Genomic DNA, 22,505 nt, shown 5'->3' with positions numbered 1-22,505 from the left:
AATTATAACTATATATGCACCCAACCTAGGAGCACCTCAATACATAAGGCAACTGCTAACAGCTATAAAAGAGGAAACTGAAAGTAACACAATAATAGTGGGGGACTTCAACACCCCACTTTCACCAGTGGACAGATCATCCAAACAGAAAATTAATAAGGAAACACAAGCTTTAAATGACACAATAGACCAGATAGATTTCATTGATATTTATAGGATATTCCATCCAAAAATAGCAGATTACACTTTCTTCTCAAGTGCGCACGGAACATTCTCCAGGATAGATCACATCTTGGGTCACAAATCAAGCCTCAGTAAATTTAAGAAAACTGAAATCATATCAAGCATCTTTTCTGACCACAACGCTATGAGATTAGAAATCAATTACAGGGAAAAAAACGTAAAAAACACAAACACATGGAGGCTAAACAATACGTTACTAAATAACCAAGAAAGCACTGAAGAAATCAAAGAGGAAATAAAAAAATACCTAGAGACGAATGACAACGAAAGCACAATGATCCAAAACCTATGGGATGCAGCAAAAACAGTTCTAAGAGGGAAGTTTATAGCAATACAATCCTACCTCAAGAAACAAGAAAAATCTCAAATAAACAATCTAACCTTACATCTAAGGGAACTAGAGAAAGAAGAACAAACAAAACCAAAGTTAGCAGAAGGAAAGAAATCATAAAGATCAGAGTAGAAATAAATGAAGTAGAAACAAAGAAAACAATAGCAAAGATCAATAAAACTAAAAGATGGTTCTTTGAGAAGATAAGCAAAATTGATCAACATTTAGCCAGACTCATCAAGAAAAAGAGGGAGAGGACTCAAATCAACAAAATTAGAAATGAAAAAGGAGAAGTTACAATGGGTACCACAGAAACACAAAGCATCCTAAGAGACTACTACAAGCAACTCTATGCCAATAAAATGGACAACCTGGAAGAAATGGACAAATTCTTAGAAAGGTATAACCTTCCAAGACTGAACCAGGAAGAAATAGAAAATATGAACAGACCGATCACAAGTAATGAAACTGTGATTAAAAATCTTCCAACAAACAAAAGTCCAGGACCAGATGGCTTCACAGTGAATTCTATCAAACATTTAGAGAAGAGCTAACACCCATCCTTCTCAAACTCCTCCAAAAAACTGCAGAGGGTGGAACGCTCCCAAACTCTACCAGGCCACCATCACCCTGATACCAAAACCAGACAAAGATACTACAAAAATAGAACACTACAGACCAATATCACTGATGAATACAGATGCAAAAATCCTCAACAATATACTAGCAGTCAGAATCCAACAACACATTAAAAGGATGATACACTATGATCAAGTGGGATTTATCCCACGGATGCAAGGATTCTTCAACATACACAAATCAATCAATGTAATACACCATATTAACAAATTGAAGAATAAAAACCATATGATCATCTCAATAGATGCAGAAAAGCTTCTGAGAAAATTCAACACCCATTTATTATAAAAGCTCTCCAGAAAGTGGGCATAGAGGGAACCTACCTCAACGTCATAAAGGCCATATACGACAAACCCACAGCAAACATCATTCTCAATGGTGAAAAACAGAAAGCAGTTACTCTAAGATCAGGAACAAGACAAGGATGTCCACTCTCACCACTATCATTCAACATAGTTCTGGAAGTCCTAGCCACGGCAATCAGAGAAGAAAAAGAAATAAAAGGAATACAAATTGGAAAAGAAGAAGTAAAACTGTCACTGTTTGCAGATGACATGATACTATACATAGAGAATCCTAAAGATGCCACCAGAAAACTACTAGAGCTAATCAATGAATTTGGTAAAGTTGTAGGATAACAAAATTAATGCACAGAAATTTCTTGCATTCCTATACACTAACAATGAAAGGTCAGAAAGAGAAATTAAGGAAACAATCCCATTCACAATTGCAACAAAAAGAATAAAATACCTAGGAATAAACCAACCTAAGGAGGTAAAAGACCTGTACTCAGAAAACTGTAAGACACTGATGAAAGAAATCAAAGATGACACAAACAGATGGAGAGATATACCATGTTCTTGCATGGGAAGAATCAACACTGTGAGAATGACTATACCAAAGCAATCTGCAGATTCAATGTGCAACCCCTATCAAGTTACCAGTGGCATTTTTTACATAACTAGAACAAAAAAATCTTAAAATTTGTATGGAGACACAAGAGACCCCGAATAGCCAAAGCAATCTTGAGGGGAAAAAAACAGAGCTGGAGGAATCAGACTCCCTGACTTCAGACTATACTACAAAGCTACAGTAATCAAGACAATATGGTACTGGCAAAAAATCAGAAATATAGATCAATGGAACAGGATAGAAAGCCAAGAGATAAACCCATGCACCTATGGTCAACTAATCTATGACAAAGGAGGCAAGGATATACAATGGAGAAAAGACAGCCTCTTCAATAAGTGGTGTTGAGAAAACTGGACAGCTACTTGTAAAAGAATGAAATCAGAACATTCCCTAACACCATACACAAAAATAAACTCAAAATGGATTAAAGACCTAAGTATATGGCTGGACACTATAAAACTCTTAGAGGAAAAGATAGGAAGAACACTCTTTGACATAAATCACAGCAAGATCTTTTTGACCCACCTCCTACAGTAATGGAAATTAAAACAAAAATAAACAATTGGGACCTAATGAAACTTAAATGCTTTTGCACAGTAAAGGAAACTATAAACAAAACGAAAATACAACCCTCAGCATGGGAGAAAATATTTGCAAACCAATCAATGGGCCAAGGATTAATCTCCAAAATATATAAAGAGCTCATGCAGCTCAATATTAAAAAAAACAAACACCCCAATCCAAAGGGCAGAAGACCTAAATAGACATTTCTCCAAAGAAGACATACAGATGGCCAAGAGGCACACGAAAAGCTGCTCAACATCACTAATTATTAGAGAAATGCAAATCAAAACTACAATGAGGTATCACCTCACACCAGTTAGAATGGGCATCATCAGAAAATCTACAAACAATAAATGCTGGAGAGGGTGTGGAGAAAAGGGAACCCTCCTGCACTACAGGTGGGAATGTAAATTGATACAGCCACTATGGAGAATAGTATGGAGGTTCCTTAAAAACTAAAAATAGAATTACCATATGACCCAGCAATTCCGCTACTGGGCATATACCCAAAGAAAACCATAATTCAAAAAGACACATGCACCCCAATGTTCATTGCAGCACTATTTACAATAGCCAGGTCATGGAAGCAACCTAAATGCCCATGAACAGACGAATGGATAAAGAAGATGTGGTACATATATACAACGGAATATTACTCAGCCATAAAAAGGAATGAAACTGGGTCATTTGTAGAGACGTGGATGGATCTAAAGACTGTCACACAGAGTGAAGTAAGTCAGAAACAGAAAAACAAATATCGTATATTAACACATATATGGGGAATCTAGAAAAACAGTATAGATGAACCGGTGTGCAAGGCAGAAATAGAGACACAGATGTACAGAACAAACGTATGGACACCAAGGGGGGAAAGTGAAGGGGGTGGTGGTGGGATGAATTGGGAGATTGGGATTGACATATATACACCAATATGTATAAAATAGATAACTAATAAGAACCTGCTGTATAAAAAAATAATAAAATAAAATTCAAAATAAAGAAGTATCCACCTGAACAATATGTATGGCTTTCCTTTTCATAAACATGACATTGCATAAATGTTTGTGAAGAGAGAAAAAAAATGAACGAGCAATGGGGGGCAGTGGGGCGGGGGCTAAAAAAGACTAGCAGTTAATGAGAATATATTGCTAATTTGGTCATCTAACTTTTCTGAAGGATTACTCTGCTTCTGGTTTTTGCCTCAGGCTATCTCTTGGAAAAGAAAGACAAAACCAAACATACCTTGATTAATTACTAGAAATTCATGAACTCAACACTATAAATCAAAATAAAACTGTGGAGGACACATCTCCTATTTACAACAGTCTTGGTACTGTTAATATTAAATGGACCTCTTAGGAAACTGATCTAGGTACCAGCAACAGAAATTTCAGGTGTTTGTTTTGTCTAGACCTAATACCTACAGAAAGTTAGAAGGAGAAGGGCTTTTATTTTTTTTCCCCACACTCCACCCAAGACACTCAGCCTGAATCTTTCCTGGCTTCCACAAAAAACTTCAATGAATGGCAGAAATCTCAAAGCCTCCAGACCCTTCTTGTCCCTGGGAGTCAGCTTGATAAAGGAAGAGTGCAATTGGCAGGTCCCTCTCTAAGCCTCTGTTTACTCGATTCTGCAAGACTTGGCAGGTAGTACCTGTCCTACCTACAGCAAAGGGAAGGTGCTATGAAGAGCAAACAAGTGAATCCATATGGAAGGAAATGCCTTGTAAACTGTCCCATTTCTATACAAATGTTAGGGGGAGAGGGGAAGTTACAGATTTTACAGGTAGGCGTGCTTTTGTATAAACAAACATCACTTTACTTCTCACCCAGGGATATTGTGTAGCACACAATAACAGAATTTTTAAAAGGACTTTTGAGTCTTTAAATGTAGTAACTTATCCCAATTAAGTGGTTGTGAAACAAAAGGAAAGTTATTAAAGAAAGCCAATCAACAAACCCAACGAAGAGAGGGGAACTCCTATCTGTGTGGAAAAATCTGAAAAATGACCATTTCAAAAGAGAAATTTTACCCATATCAAGGTAAATTGATATTCCATTATTGCAAAATTAGAAAATGTATTCATTCTTGATGTAAGAAAAGTCAGAGGAGTATAAAAAAATATTGATTGGCTATTTAAATTCCAAAAAGGGGTATACTAACATTTAAAAACATGCTTAAATGTTACTTCTAAATCTGGAGTCAGTATTCAACCAGATAGTAAGTCCAACTCCCCATGGCACAAGGCGGCAGTGAATGTATCGTAAGTGCTATAGAAGAGCCAAAGAGGGATGAATTGGGCAGCATGTATGTGCGTGTGTCTGTGAAGGGGTGAGGCAATAGGCGAACAAAAAACGGGAGAAGAACTAGAAAACCCTGTGCTTTCTGCAATAGAAGTAGCTAACTAAGAAACTTTTCCGATGTCTCCCAAGAGCCTTTGCTAGACACCCATATATTCCCAGAAAGAGAAAATGGACTCCATTTTGTCCTGAAACATCTGTGTTTTCCCCAAATGTCTCAACTTTATTTATAAAGCAATATCCCATTGTTTTAAATACAGGTCATTCTAAAGGATAAAATTGTCAAGGGGTTTGGCTAAAGAAGAGAATTAAAACAAAGAAAACATTTTTTTCAAAGACTGAGTTCTGCTTTTGTCCCTTTCCCAAATCACCTTTTGTTAAGTATTTTTGAAAACCCTCAAAAGAAAAACCCACACTATTACTAAAAAACTCAACCAACCAACAAGCCTACTGGTATGGCACAGAATCTGATGTACAATGTCTGTTAACTATTTTGAGTCTTGGGAGCGTTCTAATTATTTTTCTACATTGAAGGAATCTGTGTAAAGTTTCCACAATCACAAGTACATTGAATGAGAGTTAGAGCATTTTATTACTTCTGTGCAAAAGAGGTCTTTTCAAAAGGATCACAGAGGTAAAAATAAAATTTAATCTTGAACAAACCATGAAACAGCCAAACATTAATCTACTAACATAAGAAAGCAACACTGTAATTTGAATTCACACTGATTTCTCTTGCTGTCTCTGCATCTCCTCTTTCTGTATCTTTTTCTTTCCTTCCTTGTTTCCCTTCGCATGCACTTTTTTCCTGACTTCTCATTCTGTTCTGCAGTTCCTTCTCCAGATCTTTTCTTTTCTCCCCTGGTTGCTAAACGTTTTGCCTTTCACTGCCTTCATAATGAATGAGGCTGCCATGAAAACAAGTGTCTGAAACCAAGAGCATAAAAGCCTTAGCTAAGCCAAGAACCTTATTTACTATAACTGGCATTCTCATTTCAACAACAATTCTGTTCCTAGGAGCAATTTTTAGGACAGGTATCATTACAAGCAGAGTTTATATTTCTAACAGCCTCTTGTGTTCAATTTACAAAGCCTGGATTTCCCAAGTATATTAAGAAATATAATTCTTAATTCTGAATTAGTCCTAAATACATTTTTCTAAGAAATAAAATACTATCCCCTTTTGGAATAGTATACTGACTATACTATCTGATGATGAAAATTTGCACATCAACCCAAATAATGACTGAGGGTTGTCTTTCAAATTTTTGCAGCCACGTGGCAAATTCAATGATCTAAAATATGCTTGTTATAAAGACTACAGTACCTTATAAAGATACAGTACCTTATCCAGCTTGTAGTTCAGAGCTTTCATCACACACACACACACACACACACACACACAATTTGTCAAGAGGAAAGATTCACCCATACTTCAATGATGTATAATAACTAATCATTATTAACTTTTACAAAAAAGGCTTAGCGCTTCATGGTAAATGCTGTCTTAGACACTAAGCACTCATCTGCATGGGGAAAACTGAAGCACAGAGCTGGGGATGGTTCACCATTCTTAGTGTGAGAAAGATGTGCATTGCCTGAGTAGGGCATGGAGACCTTTAGAAAGAAGTCTAAGTGGATGGCGCAGCCCAGGAGAACTGCCAGGCACTACAACACTGCCTCCTGCATTTCCACTGACTGGAAGAAAGAAATGCTCCGACGTAAACGCCATTCACGTTAGGACTTGGCCAGCACACAGTGACTAGATGGGAACCAACAAGGACTCAACTTTCCAACATGAAACACAACATCTAGCCTCTTTGCGTGGATTCTCTTTATTTGGCTGACAATGGAGCCCTGAAAACTATAAGCTGTACTTTATGCTGCTGCTCTGTATCATGGTGGTCATTAAAATATGGAACATTAAGCTATCAGGGCCAAGGAAAACTGTTACAGTAACTACTAACATTGCCAAAGGCAAGTGGTCAAACGCTGCTGTCTAAAAAGTCCCTGCTGGTAATGGTATTTGACACTTGTTAGAGCCACAATTTTACACCTATAGCTAAGCACTATATATAAGAAAAATAACTATCAGAATGATTCTATGTGCCTAAAAGGCAGACAGAGTCTCCAAAAAATGTCGAGAGCTTTGATTTTCCTGTAAAACAAGGTAAAAAGAGAAAAGTCATAGATAAGTGATAATTTTATTTTTTTAATAAATTTATTTATTTATTTATTTTTATATTTGGGGGCGTTGGGTCTTCGTTGCTGCACGCGGGCTTTCTCTAGCTGCGGCGAGCGGGGGCTACTCTTTGATGCGGTGCGCAGGCTTCTCTTGTTGAGGAGCATGGGCTCTAGGCACGCAGGCTTCAGTAGTTGTGGCACACACACTCAATAGTTGTGGCTCGCGGGCTCCAGAGCACAGGCTCAGTAGTTGCGGCACACGGGCTTAGTTGCTCCGTGGTATGTGGGATCTTCCCGGACCAGGGCTCAAACCCGTGTGCCCTGCATTGGCAGGCGGACTCTTAATCACTTTGCCACCAGGGAAGTCCCAATAATCAATAATTTTAAATTGATGTTTCTAGGCCATGAATATGAGAAGACTTTTTTGATTCCTTAGCATGAGAAATATTTGCTGCATCTATAACACATTTTAAAAGCAGAAAATTTGGTAAACAAATTTGGTCCACTGAATTAAAGCTACTTCAAGAAGGGTTAATTCATCCTGGCAATAATTACTAACAAAATCAATTATTCCTAGTTAAATCATTGGTTAAATTTTTCATTTGATCATGAAAAATTTACTGTTCAGACAAAAGGCAGTAAAAATACAAAATCTAACAATTGGGAATTTGAGCACAAAAGCTTCAATATCAGAGTGCTATCATTTCCCCCCTTTTTGCTAAACCTACAAAAGCCAAGTTTATTCCCTCTGTTTCCATTTTTAAGTAATTCTTCGCTTTGGGTGATAAATTAGAAAGACACTTATGTCTTGGGATCAATTTTGGAAAACATAAATATCGTTATCTATAAGGAAGGTATCTACTAAAATGCATGGGAAAACAGCCTTTTCTAAAAGGAAAAAAAGAGTCCTCAGTTTCCATGAGATCAGACAGAAATGTAAAGGTCCAAGATTCTAGAGACCTTATGTTCCACAGCCCTGAATAACACTTCCCCAGAACTGAAGTAAGCTTTATATTTTCAGTAGGTTGCTACCAACATGAAACAAATACCTGTTAATCTAACTGCAAAAGTAATTGTTTTCCTCTTTAATTAATGCCTTGAGTATTTCCATCATTGGTTATCAGATATTGAATTAGGAGGCATAAGTGTAGTTCTTGTTTAACTGAAGAAAAAAAGGAGAGATTCTCAAAAGAATGAATCTCAACTAGACATCTGGTAGATAGAACTAATCCAGACTGCATATGAAAGAAAGAATAAAAGGAAAAAGCATACCTACTCTCTAAACTCTTTCTCATTCAAGAAACGAAATATAAGTATACTTCCCAATCCCAGTCTTATGCTTAAGAATCTGGGCTAAAGCAGGGTGCTATTGTTCCTTACATGACCTTATCCCTAAGTAACTGGACATGACCTTGAGTGTGCATCAAAAGAAGTGAGTGGCTTATTGTAAGTAGTTTTGTATCAAAAGAACTATGAGAGTTGGATTTTGCTAAACGGAACCCTCATTTACGGAGCCAGCCATTGAATATAGGTTTAATGTTCCGATCAACTAATTTTAAAACTTTGCACTCCATTAAGGTATTTCTCCAGTGTCACCATATTAGTTGATAATGAGTGAATTAAACTTGCTTCCTCTAGATGAACACTCTATACGAATATAAAACAAAACTAAGTCTGAATTTCTTTTCTATACCCTCCCGGCTGGTTTCCTTTTAGGAGAGGAAGGTTTAGGATGGAGCAAATTGACACCATCAAATTCGATGTGTGGAATGACTGGGCAGTTGAACTGTTTCACCGTCAGCAAGGTAGAAGTAATGTTTGCATCATTAGTGAGGATGCTGTAAAGGCACTGCTGTATCAAGGGAGACATGGAAGAAATCCCAAAGGGTCAGAATGTGGCTCTGTCGGTCCATCACAAGAAACTATAGCTGCTAGTGAATATACGCTCTAAAGTCGGAAAAAAAAAAAAAAAAAAGCTTCATATTCTCCAAGGTGACTACAACAAAGAAAAATTGGCAGGAGATACTCAATAGTTACTTAAATCTGCCTCTGAGTTATCTCAATCAAATTATAAATCTTCTGATTCTTCAGTGTAACTGTTTCTGCTCTGGTCTCACCAGGTTTGAGAGGAATAATAGAAATAATAACCGTCAGGTAACATAATATAGTCACTAAGTCCTCCAAACGAGTTTTAAATAACAAAACAATATAGCTACATACTGGCTTGTGATTTTTTTTTTTACTCTCCACATTGACTTAAATTTAAAGTAAAAATGGAAAACTAAAATAAAAGTTACAACAGAAAGGAATGTTCTTATTTTAAAAATAAGTATATTTGGAAAAGGGGCTAGTGGAATAAAGGGCTAAAAAATTAGCCTTTGTATAAGCAACTCTCTGATACTGAAGGCAGCATTAGTCAACTAAACACAGAAAGAGTGACAAACACCACATTTTAAGGGTGTTCTCTATAGCAATGACAACAGTAATTCAATAGCCTAAATACAGCCAAAATAATCCGTAAGTCATCTAGGCATTATCAAAAATCACCCACCAGGGACACTTCCCGGGTGGTGCAGTGGATAAGACGCCGTGATCCCAATGCAGGGGACCTGGGTTCGATCCCTGGTCAGGGAACAAGATCCCACATGCATGCCACAACTAAGAGTTTGCATACTGCAACTAAGGAGCCCTGGAGCCGCAACTAAGGAGTCCACCTGCCAGAACTAAGACCCAGTGCAACCAAAAAAAGAAAAAAAAAGTCATCCACCAGAGTACCCCTTCCTTCCTTCCTCCCTCCCTTCCTCCCTCCCTTCCTCTCTCTCTCTCTTTCTTTCTTGCCACACTGCAGCTTGTGGGATCTTCGTTTCCCAACCAGGGATCGAACCTGGGCCCCTGGCAGTGAGAGTGCCGAGTCTTAACCACGGGACTGCCAGGGAATTCATCAGAGTATCATTTTCTAAAATGTGTGAACCTTGTTTTGGTCGAACTTCTATAGAAAGGAATCTTAAGATTAAGGCAGAAATCTAGAGTACTGCCTGGGTTCAGAAGATACCTGAATACTTAACAGTTTATAATCCAAGAGACTATTAAAAAGGACTACAAGCTTGCACTAGTGCCATATTCCTTTTGCTTGAAATAGTGACAAGTCATAAGAGAGTTAACATGTCTCTATTGTACTTATTCTAGAGAAGGAGAACTGATAGCTGTACTTCCAATTCTTACATGTGACACAATCATACGTGTACGAATACAGAAAAAATATATATAGTACATACACACATGCACACAAATACATATTCTGTGTAAGCATGAAAGCAAAAAAAAACCCCAGACACTAAATTTACTCAAATAATATTTCCCCTAAGATCACTTTCCTGGAATTGTATAATTGAGAAGAGCTTATTACTTATTACTCTGAGAAAACAGTACAAATACCTCAAACTCAAATGTCTAGACAATTTGGCCTAGAATCACAATTCAAAAGTCAAGTAAAAATCTCAAATATGCTTTCTAATTTGTTTTTCTATTTCTACTAATGAAGAATAGGGTTTTAACTTTTTCCTAGTGTCAAAAAGCTAAATTGGTCAGAATCAAGTATAAAGGATTTTAGGTCGGAAAAAGAAAATATTTGAGAAAAACAAGTGTAAAATCCAACTTTTTGTAAGAACATAACTGATTAAAAACTCCAATATCTACTTAAATCTAAAGTATATGATCGTTATTGATAGGAAATGAGCTGTTTGCACTCCAAGATATTTTATTACAAGATAATAATCACTCTTAAGATGATAAAGTTCTAAAGTTAAATCAAAAGCACCAAATCAGAAAAAGGCTGTGATCTAACTACTTTTACATTCCCTAAGAGCTTTGGCATTTTCCTGAGTTTTACTGTGTAAATATGACAAAACCATACACCACTTCTGCCACAAAGACAAAAGCAATTACTCCATTAAACAATAACATTTTAAAATGTGAGGTGACAAAATAAAGATTTATATTCAAGTACAGTCTTGAAGGTGAGAAGTAGAAGAAAAATTCTTAGTTTTAAAAGAGACAGCAGTTCCTTTTCAGTAGTCTTTAAAGAACATAAGAAAGATGAAGCTTTTGGAGCCTAGCTTTTGGAAATTCAACTTGATGTAGCTCTCAATAGACAAAAGGATGAAGATGTGTAAAAATGTAATTCAGGTAAAAGACAGATGTCATGTTGGGGCCATTCACTCAGCCCTAATTTAGAGATGCCAAATTCATTTTTATATTTTAAAGGAGAAAAATTCAACTTAGATTGTTTAATGTTTATCCATAAATGTGAAGGCTTTCATGAAGGCTGACAAACCAGCCTAATAAATTTTTCTGCCTGGGATCAAATACCAACTAATCATCTGGCCAGTTAGAAAAATTAAAAAGTAAGACATACATGTAGGCACACACAGAATAGTTACCTTCAGCTGATTATTGAAAATATCAATCTCCTGTAGTTTTGATCGAGTTTCTTTCTCCACTTCATCCAGTTGGTCTCGTAGCTGCTGCCGAGCTAGTTCTTTTGCTTCTAAGGCTCTTTTGAGTGTAAGAAGTGAATCTCCTGTATTAGAAAAACATCGCAAGATAAGAAAAACAAACTGGCAGTGAGGAAAAATGGTTTTTAACGTTCTCATTTCAATTAAGAAAATTCTTGCCAGTAAAAAGGAAAAAAGTCAACTTTTATAAAACACCTACTGTGCAAACTATTCTGCTGAACTTGTTTTAATTGGTCATTGAGTATCTGTTTTTCTGGAATAAGTCTTCCAAGCATTTGCTGAGACTCCTAGGAGAGAAAGAGAACACAGCAATGAATGATGGAGAAAACTACCATGTTTTCTCATCCCTCAAAGACTCTCCTGATCTCAACCTGAATCCTCTACAGTGAAATTGTCAGGGTGGTTTCACAACTCAGCAGAGAAGATGGAAAGCAATGATCTCTCAATTGCACTGGGATCAAATGCAAATGCAGTGACCCTGCTGTTTGCAAACTGACTCAGTAGTTTAAACAGGAACTGTTCTGTCCTGAACTTTGAGCCTTAATAGGGTTGAACTGGATTACCATATACCTGAAGTTGGAAACAGAAATCAAAAAAGGACTTTTAACAATTAGAATCTTAGCTGCCATATATGTTTGTCCAACACTCAGGATAGAGGCACAATTTTAAACAGCTACACAAAAATCTTGAACCAACTATTTTTTAGCTGACATAGATAAAAGCTAAACCACATTGTACAAGGCTATTTGGAGTTTTCATGGGTGACTTGACAAGCAATTGTTTTTGCCTAAGTTCAGCTGAAATTATTCAATATAGTTTCTACACATTTTAGAAAAAGGACAGATTTTCCTGTCTTTATTAAGGAATATTTGACTTTTATTTTTACTTTGATTTGAGAAAAAAATCTCTGTGTATTAACTTTTGGTTTGAAAAAATAAAAATGTCAATTAAAAATTTTCACTAGAGGCTAAGAACCAGTCCCTTTCTGGAACAGCCACCTTTAGATACAGACTGGCTTGTGTGTAATAAATCTTTGTGTACTATACGTCTGAACAGTAGATACAGCTCAACGGAGAGGATTTGGTAGCATCTTCTCATATGAATAATCCACACAAACACATATACCTCCCATCCCCCCAAATTTGAACAAAACAGAATATAAAAATCGATCATTTTCCCAAAAAAGCATAGCCAACTAAGCTTCTCCTCTTGTTCTCCTTGCTAAATTAAGGCAAGGCCTCTTACCCAATCCCAAAGATTCTTTGCTGAACCAGGACAAACAATGAAGGATCAAGATGAAGCCTGGCTCAGATCACTCAGATTGTTTCACTTATTTAAACGTTACTTTTAAATGGACTACCTGAGTTTCGAAAATAGGTCAAACCAATATGAAGGGCTACCTGACTCATTTGCAGAGCAAGAATTTGCTAATTACGGTAAAGAAAGGAAACCGATTTCTCACTGCCTACTATGTACCTGCCTTTCTTCAAACAATGTATTATTTTTAACTTCACTACTTTTTCAGGAACCTTGATTGGTATTTTATTATCAATAACTGAATATACTAAGCATCAATCTTAAATAATAAAAATATGTTTGGACACAGAGCATTCAGTGAGATAATAAACAAACACATGGCCTTCACTCCTAAATTTTCAATGGAATATTTTATGAAACTTCTCATAAATAGTTAATGAAAGACACAGAAAAACAGTTACCACAGAAAAGAATACACTTTTAAAAGGTGTATGCATTTTAAAATATTTTCAAACAATTTCTAGCAGTGAACTTCTGATACTATTTACATTATATGTCATATCCTAATATCTCAAACTGATTAGGACTTCAGTGATAATCAGTAAGGACACAGAAGACATGAATGACATCAACTTGATCGACTGACATTTACAGGACACCCTACCCAACTTCAACAGAGCACACATTCTTTACAAGTGCACATGGAATATTCACCAAGACAGATCAAATGCTGGGCCATAAGTCTCAATAAACTTAAAAGGGTTAAAATCATACAGGGTATATTCACAGATCATACCATAAATAAATCAGAAATCAATAAGACAAATGGAAAAAAATCGAAGCATTTGGAAACTAAACAGCATAATTCTAAACAACCCATCAAAGAAATGACAAAGGAAATTTTAAAAAAGATTCAAAAATACAACATATTCATATGGCTATGACAATGCTTTGAAGGAATTATATAGCTTAAAATGTTATACATTATCAGAAATGAAGAAAGATCCAAATTCAATAATTTAAGCTTCCTCCTTAAGAGGCTAGAAAAAAGCAAATTAAACCCAAAATGAAGAGATGGAAGGAAATAATAAGAAGCCTAAGTCAATGAAATAGAAAACAGACACACCACAGAGGAAAAAAAAAAAAAAAATCTAAAACCAAAACCTTTTTAAAAAAAATCAATCAATAAACCCAATATGCTCCTAGCTAGATTGATGGAGTAAAGGAGGAGGAGGGGAAGGGAGAGGAGGTAGAGAAGGAGAAAGGGGAGGGAGAGAAGGAAGAAGGAGAGGAGGAGTTGGAGTGGGAGAGAAAAGATACAAATTCCCAATATCAGGAATGAAAGAAGTAACATCACTACAGATACTACAGACTTGAAAAGAATAATAAGAGAATATTATAAACAATTTTATACAAATAAATTTGTTAACTCAGATGAAATGTTCAAATTCATTGCAAGATACAAATTATCAAAACAGACCAAAGAACAAATAGAAAACTGGAATAGCCTTCTGTCAATATCTATTGAATAAATTTTGCAATTAAAAATTCTACCACAAACAAAACTCCAGACCCAGAAGGCTTCACTAGTGAATGCCACCAAAAATTTAAGGAAGAAACACAGTTATCCCTCGGTATCCATGGGGGATTGGTTCCAGGATCCCCTCAATAGCAAAATATGAGATTGCGCAAGTCCTTTATATTAAAATGGCATAGTGCAATCAGCCTCCCGAATCCTTTAATCTGCACATTTGGACCAACTGATCTGATACTGGAACCTGATAACTATTCCAGGAGGTGAGAGAAAGTTGTTTTTTTTTTTTTTTTTTAAAGCGATCTTTCTCTGTTTCTTCCCAAGAGTTACCACTCTTTTTTTTTTTTTTTAATTAATAGCTACTTTATTTATTTATTTATTTATTTATTTATTTATTTTTAGCTGTGTTGGGTCTTCGTTTCGTGCAAGGGCTTTCTCTAGTTGCGGCAAGCGGGGGCCACTCTTCATCACGGTGCGCGGGCCTCTCACTATCGCGGCCCCTCCCGTTGCAGGGCACAGGCTCCAGACGCAGAGGCTCAGCAGTTGTGGCTCACGGGCCCAGCTGCTCCGTGGCATGTGGGATCTTCCCAGACCAGGGCTCGAACCCGTGTCCCCTGCATTAGCAGGCAGATTCTCAACCACTGCGCCACCAGGGAAGCCCGAGAGAAAGTTTTACAGAAATATACAGGATTTTAAGAGACAAGCTGATGGGGTTAGCTAGGAAGGCAGTGTAGTGTCAAGGTTGGAAGTAAAGTCTTGAAGTCACATAGATCTGGATTCGAATTTGGATTCTTGTTTCCCAGCTAGAAACTGAATGCCAGAAACTGATTCTAGAATGTTCCCTTCTCGAATCTTCACTTTCTCACGTATAACATGAGAGTAATGATAGTGTCCTTACCAGATTATTGTGGGACTCTATTAAATATCCACGTTAAGGTCTTAGCACTGAGCACACCTGGCACATGCCAGGCCTTCGATAAATGGTAGCTATCACTACAGTCAGTCCACCCTATCTGGATTCAACCAGCCTAGGATCGAATTTCAATCCAAATACGCCGATATGGAAGGACTACTGTACTATCCGTTTTATATAAAGGACTTGAGCACCCACAGATTTTGGTATCCCCAGGCAACTTGGAACTAGTGCCCCCACAGATATCAAGGAAAGACTACCATCCTATATTTTTAGAAACTAAAAGACAAAAGAATACCCTACAACTTAGTTTCTTGTTTATTACCCTGATACCAAAGCTAGACAAGGACATTACGAGAAATCGATAAACTAATATCCTTCATGAATTTCAATAAAGAGACCCCTAATAACAGCAAGCTGAATCCAGCAAAATGTTTGTTAAACAATAATACACCATGACCAAGTGCAGTTTACCCCAAGAATGGAAGGTTGATTAACATTCAAATATCACCATATTAACAAAATAGAGGAGAAAAAAACCACATAAACATCTCAATAAATGCAGGAAAAAAGAATAGGACCCAATTCAACACTCATTCATGATAAAAACTGTCAGCAAACAAGGAACAAAAGGGAAGTCCCTCACCCTAATAAAGGGCATCAATCAAAAAAAACCTACAGTTAACATCATACTTCATGGTGAGAGACTGAATGCTGTGCTCCTAAGATCAAGAACAAGACTCTCACCACTTCTATTCAACATAGTACTAGAGGTTGTAATCAATGCAGTTAAGACAAAGAAAGAAATAAAAGGCGTATAGATTGGAAAAAAAATAAAGTTATGGTGGCGCAGTGGTTAAGACCCCACGCTCCCAATGCAGGGGGCCCGGGTTCAACCCCTGGTCAGGGAACTAGAACCCACATGCATGCCACAACTAAGAGTTCGCATGCCACAACTGAGGAGCCCGCCTGCCGAAACTAAGACCTGGTGCAACCAAATGAATAAATAAATAAATATTTTTAAAAAAAAGAGAAAGAAGAAATAAAGTTATCCTTATTCACAATGTTTATGCATGTAGAAATTCTAAGGAAGCTACAATAAAGCTATTAGAACTAATAAATGAGTTAGGCAATATCACACATATAATGTCAATATATAAAAATGAACTGTTTCTATATACTGGCATCAAACAACTGTAAATTGAAATTAAAATATGTAATACACAATAGCATCAAAAACCTTAAAATAATTAGGGCTAAACTTTACAAAATATGTACAAGACTTGTACACTGAAAACTACAAAACACTGCTGTAAGAAATTTATAACAACCCAAATAAAATTAAGAGATACACTATTAAGACTCAATATTGTTAAGATGTCAATTCTTCCCATACTGATCTATAAATTCAATGGAATTCCAATAAAAACTCTAAGTACTTTTGTAAAAACTGACATGATGATTTTAAAAGCTTCTGTGGAAATATAAACGACCTAAAATAGCCAAAATAATTTGAAAAAGAAAAATATTGAAGAACTCACACTACCTGATTTCAAAAATTATTATAAAACTAAAATTATCAACAGTGAAATACTGCTGAAAGGACAGACATAGATCAAAGGAACAGAAGAGAATCTAGAAAAGATTTTTTACAAATGTGGTTAATTATCAACAAGCTACCAAGGCAATTCAATGGGGGAAAAGGACAGTGTTTTTAATAAATGTTGCTAGAACAACTGGGTGTTGGTATAGAAAAAAATGAACCTCACCCCTTACCTTACACTTAAGTAAAAATGAACCTGAAATGGATCACAGACCTAAACATGTAATATAAAAGGGTAAAACTTCTGGAAGAAAAGATAAGAGAAAATATTTGCAACCTTGGGATAGTCAAAGATTTCTTGCATTGAACATGGAAAGTGTAAACCATAAAAGAAAAAAATGAATAAATTGAACTTTACCAAAATTAAACACGTCTGCCCTTTAAAGAACACCATTACAAAAATGAAAAGGTAAGCGACAGGCTGGGTGAAAATGTTTGCAAAACATCTATCTGACAAAGGACTTCTGGGACTTCCCTGGTGGCGCAGTGGTTAAGATTCCACACCCCTAATGCAGGGGGCCCAGGTTCAATCCCTGGTCAGGGAACTAGATCCCACATGCATGCCGCAACTAAGGAGCCCTCCTGCCACAACTAAGGAGCACACGTGCCGCGACTAAGGAGCCAGCGAGCCACAACTAAGGAGCCTGTGAGCTGCAACTAAGGAGCCTGCCTGACACAACTAAGACCCGGCACAACCAAATAAATAAATAAATAAAATATTTTTTTAAAAAAAGGACTTCTTACAAGAATATATAAAGAACTTTGATAATATGCTAAACAACCTACTAAAAAATGAGCTAAAGATTTTTTCACAAAAGACACACAGAAGAAGATGCATACTAATACACATATGAAACAATGCCCAACATCATTAGCCTTCAGGAAAATGCAAATTAAAGCCACATGAGATATCGTTACACACCCACCAGAGATGTTAAAATTAAAAATAATGGCAACCAAGTGTTGACAAGGATGAGGAACAATTGAAGGACTCATACACTCCTGGTGAGAATGTAAAACGGTACAACCACTTTGCAAACAATTTGATAGTTCCTGATAGGGTTAAGCACATACTTACATGACATAGTAATTCCACTCCTAAAATTTAACCAAGAGAAATAAAACACATTTCCACATAAAAATGTATAAATAAATACTCATTGCAGCTTTATTCATAGAAGTCCCAAACCAGGGACTTCCCTGGTGGCGCAGTGGTTAGGAATCTGCCTGCCGGTGCAGGGGACATGGGTTTGATCCCTGGTTCAGGAAGATCTCACGTGTCGTGGAGCGACTGAGCCCCTACACCACAACTACTGAGCCTGCGCTCTAGAGCCCGTGAGCCACAACTACTGAGTCCGCAAGCCACAACTACCGAATCCTGGGTGCCTAGAGCCCGTGCTCTGCAACAAGAGAAGCCACAGCAATGAGAAGCCCGCACACTGCAACAAAGAGTAGCCCCTGCTTGCTGTAGCTAGAGAAGGCCTGCGCGCAGCAATGAAAACCCTAGGATGAAGACCCAACGCGGCCAAAAGTAAATTAAAAAAAAAAAAAAAAGTCCCAAGCTGGAAAAAAACCTACACGTCCCTCAACAGGTGAGGGGATAAATAAGGAAATACTACTCAGTGATGAAAAGGAACAAACAACTGATTCACTCACCAATATGGATAAATCTCAAAAACAGCATGCAGAGAAGAAGAAGCTGAAATAAAAGTCACAATGTTCAAGGGACTTCCCTGGTGGCACAGTGGTTAAGAATCCACCTGCCAATGCAGGGGACACAGGTTCGAGCCCTGGTCCGGTAAGATCCCACATGCCACGGAGCAACTAAGCCCGTGCACCACAACTACTGAGCCTGCGCTCTACAGCCCGTGAGCCACAACTACTGAGCCTGTGTACCTAGAGCCCGTGCTCCACAACAAGAGAGCGACCCAATGAGAAGCCTGAGCACCGCAATGAAGAGCAGCCCCCGCTCGCTGCAACTAGAGCAAGCCCGTGTGCAGCAACAAAGACGCAATGCAGCCTAAATAAATAAATAAGTAAGTAAGTAAGTAAGTAAGTAAATAAATAAATAAATAAATAAATAAATAAATAAATAAAAAAGAAAGAAAGAAAATGTCTCTGAGAACACAGCGGTCTTAAAATGACTTACAAAAAAAAAAGTCACAATGCTCAAAACTGATCATCTTTCATGATGATATGCAGAACAATACCTACATGAATTTGATGCCCCCCCCAGCTCAACACTTGAAACCAAACCAGGTGATATTGTAACAACTTGGTGGTCAAGGTTGGATAGGTAATAAAATGAAAGTAGAACTGCTTAGAGTACTCCACTGTGTCTCCAACTGTTGTCTATACATACATCTCTGGAACTCCCCCTAATATACTTAACTGCACTTCTTTATTGTGCTTATCACGGTAAAGCCAAAGTCCCATGAATGGATTATAGGTCCTGTGTGATCCAGCCCCCACTTGCTCCAACCATAGTGGTCTCCTTGCTGTAACTGGCATCCCAGAGACCAGCTACAGCCTCAGGTCTTCTGCACTATTGTTTCCCTACCTATAACTTGCTCTGCCAGATATTCACATGGCTCAGCCACTCATCTCTTTCAAGTCTTTGCTCAAAAAGCATGTTCAGAGAGAGGTCTTTCCTGACCACAATATTCAAAACCACAGCCCTCCTTACTACTGGGAACTCTCTTCCCTACTCGCTCTCCAGAGCAACTTTTCATCTTCTAATAGAGTACATACTTGTCATTTTATTAATGCTTGTCTCCCCTGCAAACAGAAGGTAAGCTCCGTGAGGGTGGGGGTCCTGTCTCTGCTGTCCACTGCTGGATCCTCAGTGCTTACCAGAGCTTGCATTGAGCTGGCATGCAGCAGTCTCAGCAAGTGTGCTGAGTTACTAGACAACCTATTTTCAGGCAAGGACCTTGTCTACTTCATCTTGGCTTCCCAATGCCTATTAGATGCTTGATGTTTGTTGAGTGAATAAATGAATGAGATGAATCAGAGAAAGGCATGTAAGCCAAAAAGCTTTTAAGGGACATATTTTCTCACCTGTAATTGTTGCTGTAGGTGGGTGATTTCAGCAATTCTCAGCTCTCTAGATTTGTTTGTGCTCTCAATTTCTTGCCTTTGGGTTGTCAATCGACATCTGATATCTTGAAGTTTTCCTTCTAGTTGATGCTTCTTATCATTCTTTAACAAATGAAAAATAATAAGAATTATTAGCATTTTAATGGTTCAATGTAAGTAGATTCGCAAAGCATACTCAAACTACTCACTAGAGCTTCTAATTCAAATTCCAAAGTCTTTTTCTTTGCTTTCAGCACAACTATGTCCTCTTGTTCTTTGTTTCTTTGATTTAATAGTTCTTGTCTTCGATTGCGCTCCCATTCAAGCTGTCGTTGCCTTTCAAGCTCCCGTTTTGCAGCCTGTGACATACACAAACAGACGATTTTTTAATTGTTCAGTTCTTCCACTCTTCAAGGTCTCTTAGTAAGCATTACATCTAGTAAGTCTTTTCTTTTAGGGGTGAAATATTATTAAGCATTACAAGAAATTTTTATTTTAAAATAGCAGAAAAATTTTATACAAATATAGTATTCCTTCTATGGGAAAAAACAGAATATTCAGAAAGGCTATTATATTTACATGAGTTGAGAACAGACTGGATTGTTTCACCACTGACATTCAATCCTTTATGCCGCTAAGGATGCTTGGTGTGCTAAATAAGCTGCTCTTCCTTATTTACTGACTCATAAAAAACAAGGAAAATTAATCTAGTAAAATCGAACCAAAAACCCCAGAACAAAAAACAAAACAAAAAAAGCTTTCTTCCATCAAACAAGTAGTTATTATTTCTTCTGTCACATGAGAGATTATTATTTGTCTCAAGCTTTAAAAGTCTGTGACCCCCATCTCCCTAATCATTCATTTCCTTTTTAGCACAGAAGGTTCTGTAATTTCTCTGGCAACGTCAGCTCTCTTCAACGCTGACTCTGATGGCTGCTAGGCAGAGTATCTGTCAAGAGCACCTGGCACTCTTTATCGTATTGTAATTGCTTCTTACATACCTGTGCTCCAGCTACACTGTAAGGGCCTGGAGGACAGGTGGAGTTCCTATTCATCACCTTATCTCCAGGGACTATCAATGCCTGGCACGTGGTAAATGTCAATTAAATAATCCTGAATAAACACTCTAAAATACTTTTTTTTTTAAAAAACATTGAAGAAGGAAAGGTTGTCTACCTTTTGGTTGCCATTCTGGAAATGAAAATCCTGTTAGTATCTGTGTGTGTCTGCCCAAATGAAAGGCAGCTTATAGCTACAAGTTTTCTAAAGCAATCATCAGGAGATGAAACCAAAGTATTATTTTTTTATAAAGACAAATCCCCCATCTTTAAAATACATTTTATCCACACAAGAGAATCATGTCATTTGCTTCTGTAACAATATACTAGGACTTCCCTGGCGGCGCAGTGGTTAAGAATCCGCCTGCCAATGCAGGGGACACAGGTTCGAGCCCTGGTCCGGGAGGACTCCACGTGCCGCGGAGCAACTAAGCCCACGCGCCACAACTACTGAGCCTGCGCTCTAGAGCCCGCGAGCCACAACTACTGAGCCCGTGTGCCACAACTACTGAAGCGTGTGCGCCTAGAGCCTGTGCTCCACAACAAGAGAAGCCACCGCAATGAGAAGCCCGCACACCGCAACAAAGAGTAGCCCGCACGCAGCAACGAAGACCCAATGCAGCCATAAATTAATTAATTAATTAATTTTAAAAACCCAATATACTAAAATTGGAAAAACAGACAGGAGATAGGCTTGGCCCCTATCCAGGTATGGCACCAAATTTAGGAAGACATCCATAAAATACAGTGAAGATGACTACACCTATTTTCTAAAGTGGAAAAAGAAAAAGATGCAGAACAATAAAATTAGTGTGATACCATTACAGTGGTTTAAAAAAACAATTTCACTAAACCTGCAACCTCTCCACCATATAAACCTTTTTGTTTCTATATTTGTATGTTAATGCAGAAAAAAGGCTAGACAAAAATACTTAACTGCTATCAATGGTTTGTTACAAGATTGTATTATCAAAAACTTGTACGTGAACGTTCATGGCAATAGTATTCAAAATAGCCAAAAAGTAGAAACAACCCAAATGTCCATTAACTGATGAATGGATAAATAAAATGTGGTCTATCCATATAATGGAATACTATTCAACCACAAAAAGGAATAAAGTATTGATTCACGCTACAACTTAGCACGAAAACATGCTAATGGAAAGCCAGACACAAAAGGCCACAAATTATGTGATTCCACTTATACAAAATGTCCAGAATAGGCAAACCTATGGAGAGAGGAAGTAAATTCGTGGTGGTTAAGGGCAGGGAGGAGGGGGAATGGGGAGTAACTGCTTAATGGGTAAGGAGTTTCTTTTTGGGGTGATGAATTAGTGGTGACGGTTGCACAACTTTGTGAATAACTAAAACTACT

The 22,505-nt window shown here is 37.4% G+C and overlaps 1 protein-coding gene across 3 annotated transcripts in view; it reads right to left on the bottom strand.

The window, feature by feature from the left end:
* ITSN1 (intersectin 1) overlaps positions 1 to 22,505 on the bottom strand; it is a 221,103-nt gene that overhangs the window by 95,615 nt on the left and 102,983 nt on the right. For all 3 annotated transcript variants that reach the window (XM_068547009.1, XM_068547010.1, XM_068547011.1), the window contains 4 exons: positions 20,282 to 20,431; positions 20,055 to 20,195; positions 11,887 to 11,974; positions 11,613 to 11,752 (listed from right to left, as the gene is read on the bottom strand). In XM_068547009.1, coding sequence (XP_068403110.1) covers positions 11,613 to 11,752; positions 11,887 to 11,974; positions 20,055 to 20,195; positions 20,282 to 20,431 — 519 coding nt within the window. The remainder of the gene's footprint in view (positions 1 to 11,612; positions 11,753 to 11,886; positions 11,975 to 20,054; positions 20,196 to 20,281; positions 20,432 to 22,505) is intronic.

The sequence above is a fragment of the Eschrichtius robustus genome, chromosome 6, assembly GCF_028021215.1.
Source record: "Eschrichtius robustus isolate mEscRob2 chromosome 6, mEscRob2.pri, whole genome shotgun sequence".
In the NCBI taxonomy this organism is placed as follows: Eukaryota; Metazoa; Chordata; class Mammalia; order Artiodactyla; family Eschrichtiidae; genus Eschrichtius; species Eschrichtius robustus.
The sequence above is the reverse complement of the archived record's forward strand: the minus strand, read 5'-3'. Positions and strand labels throughout refer to the sequence as shown.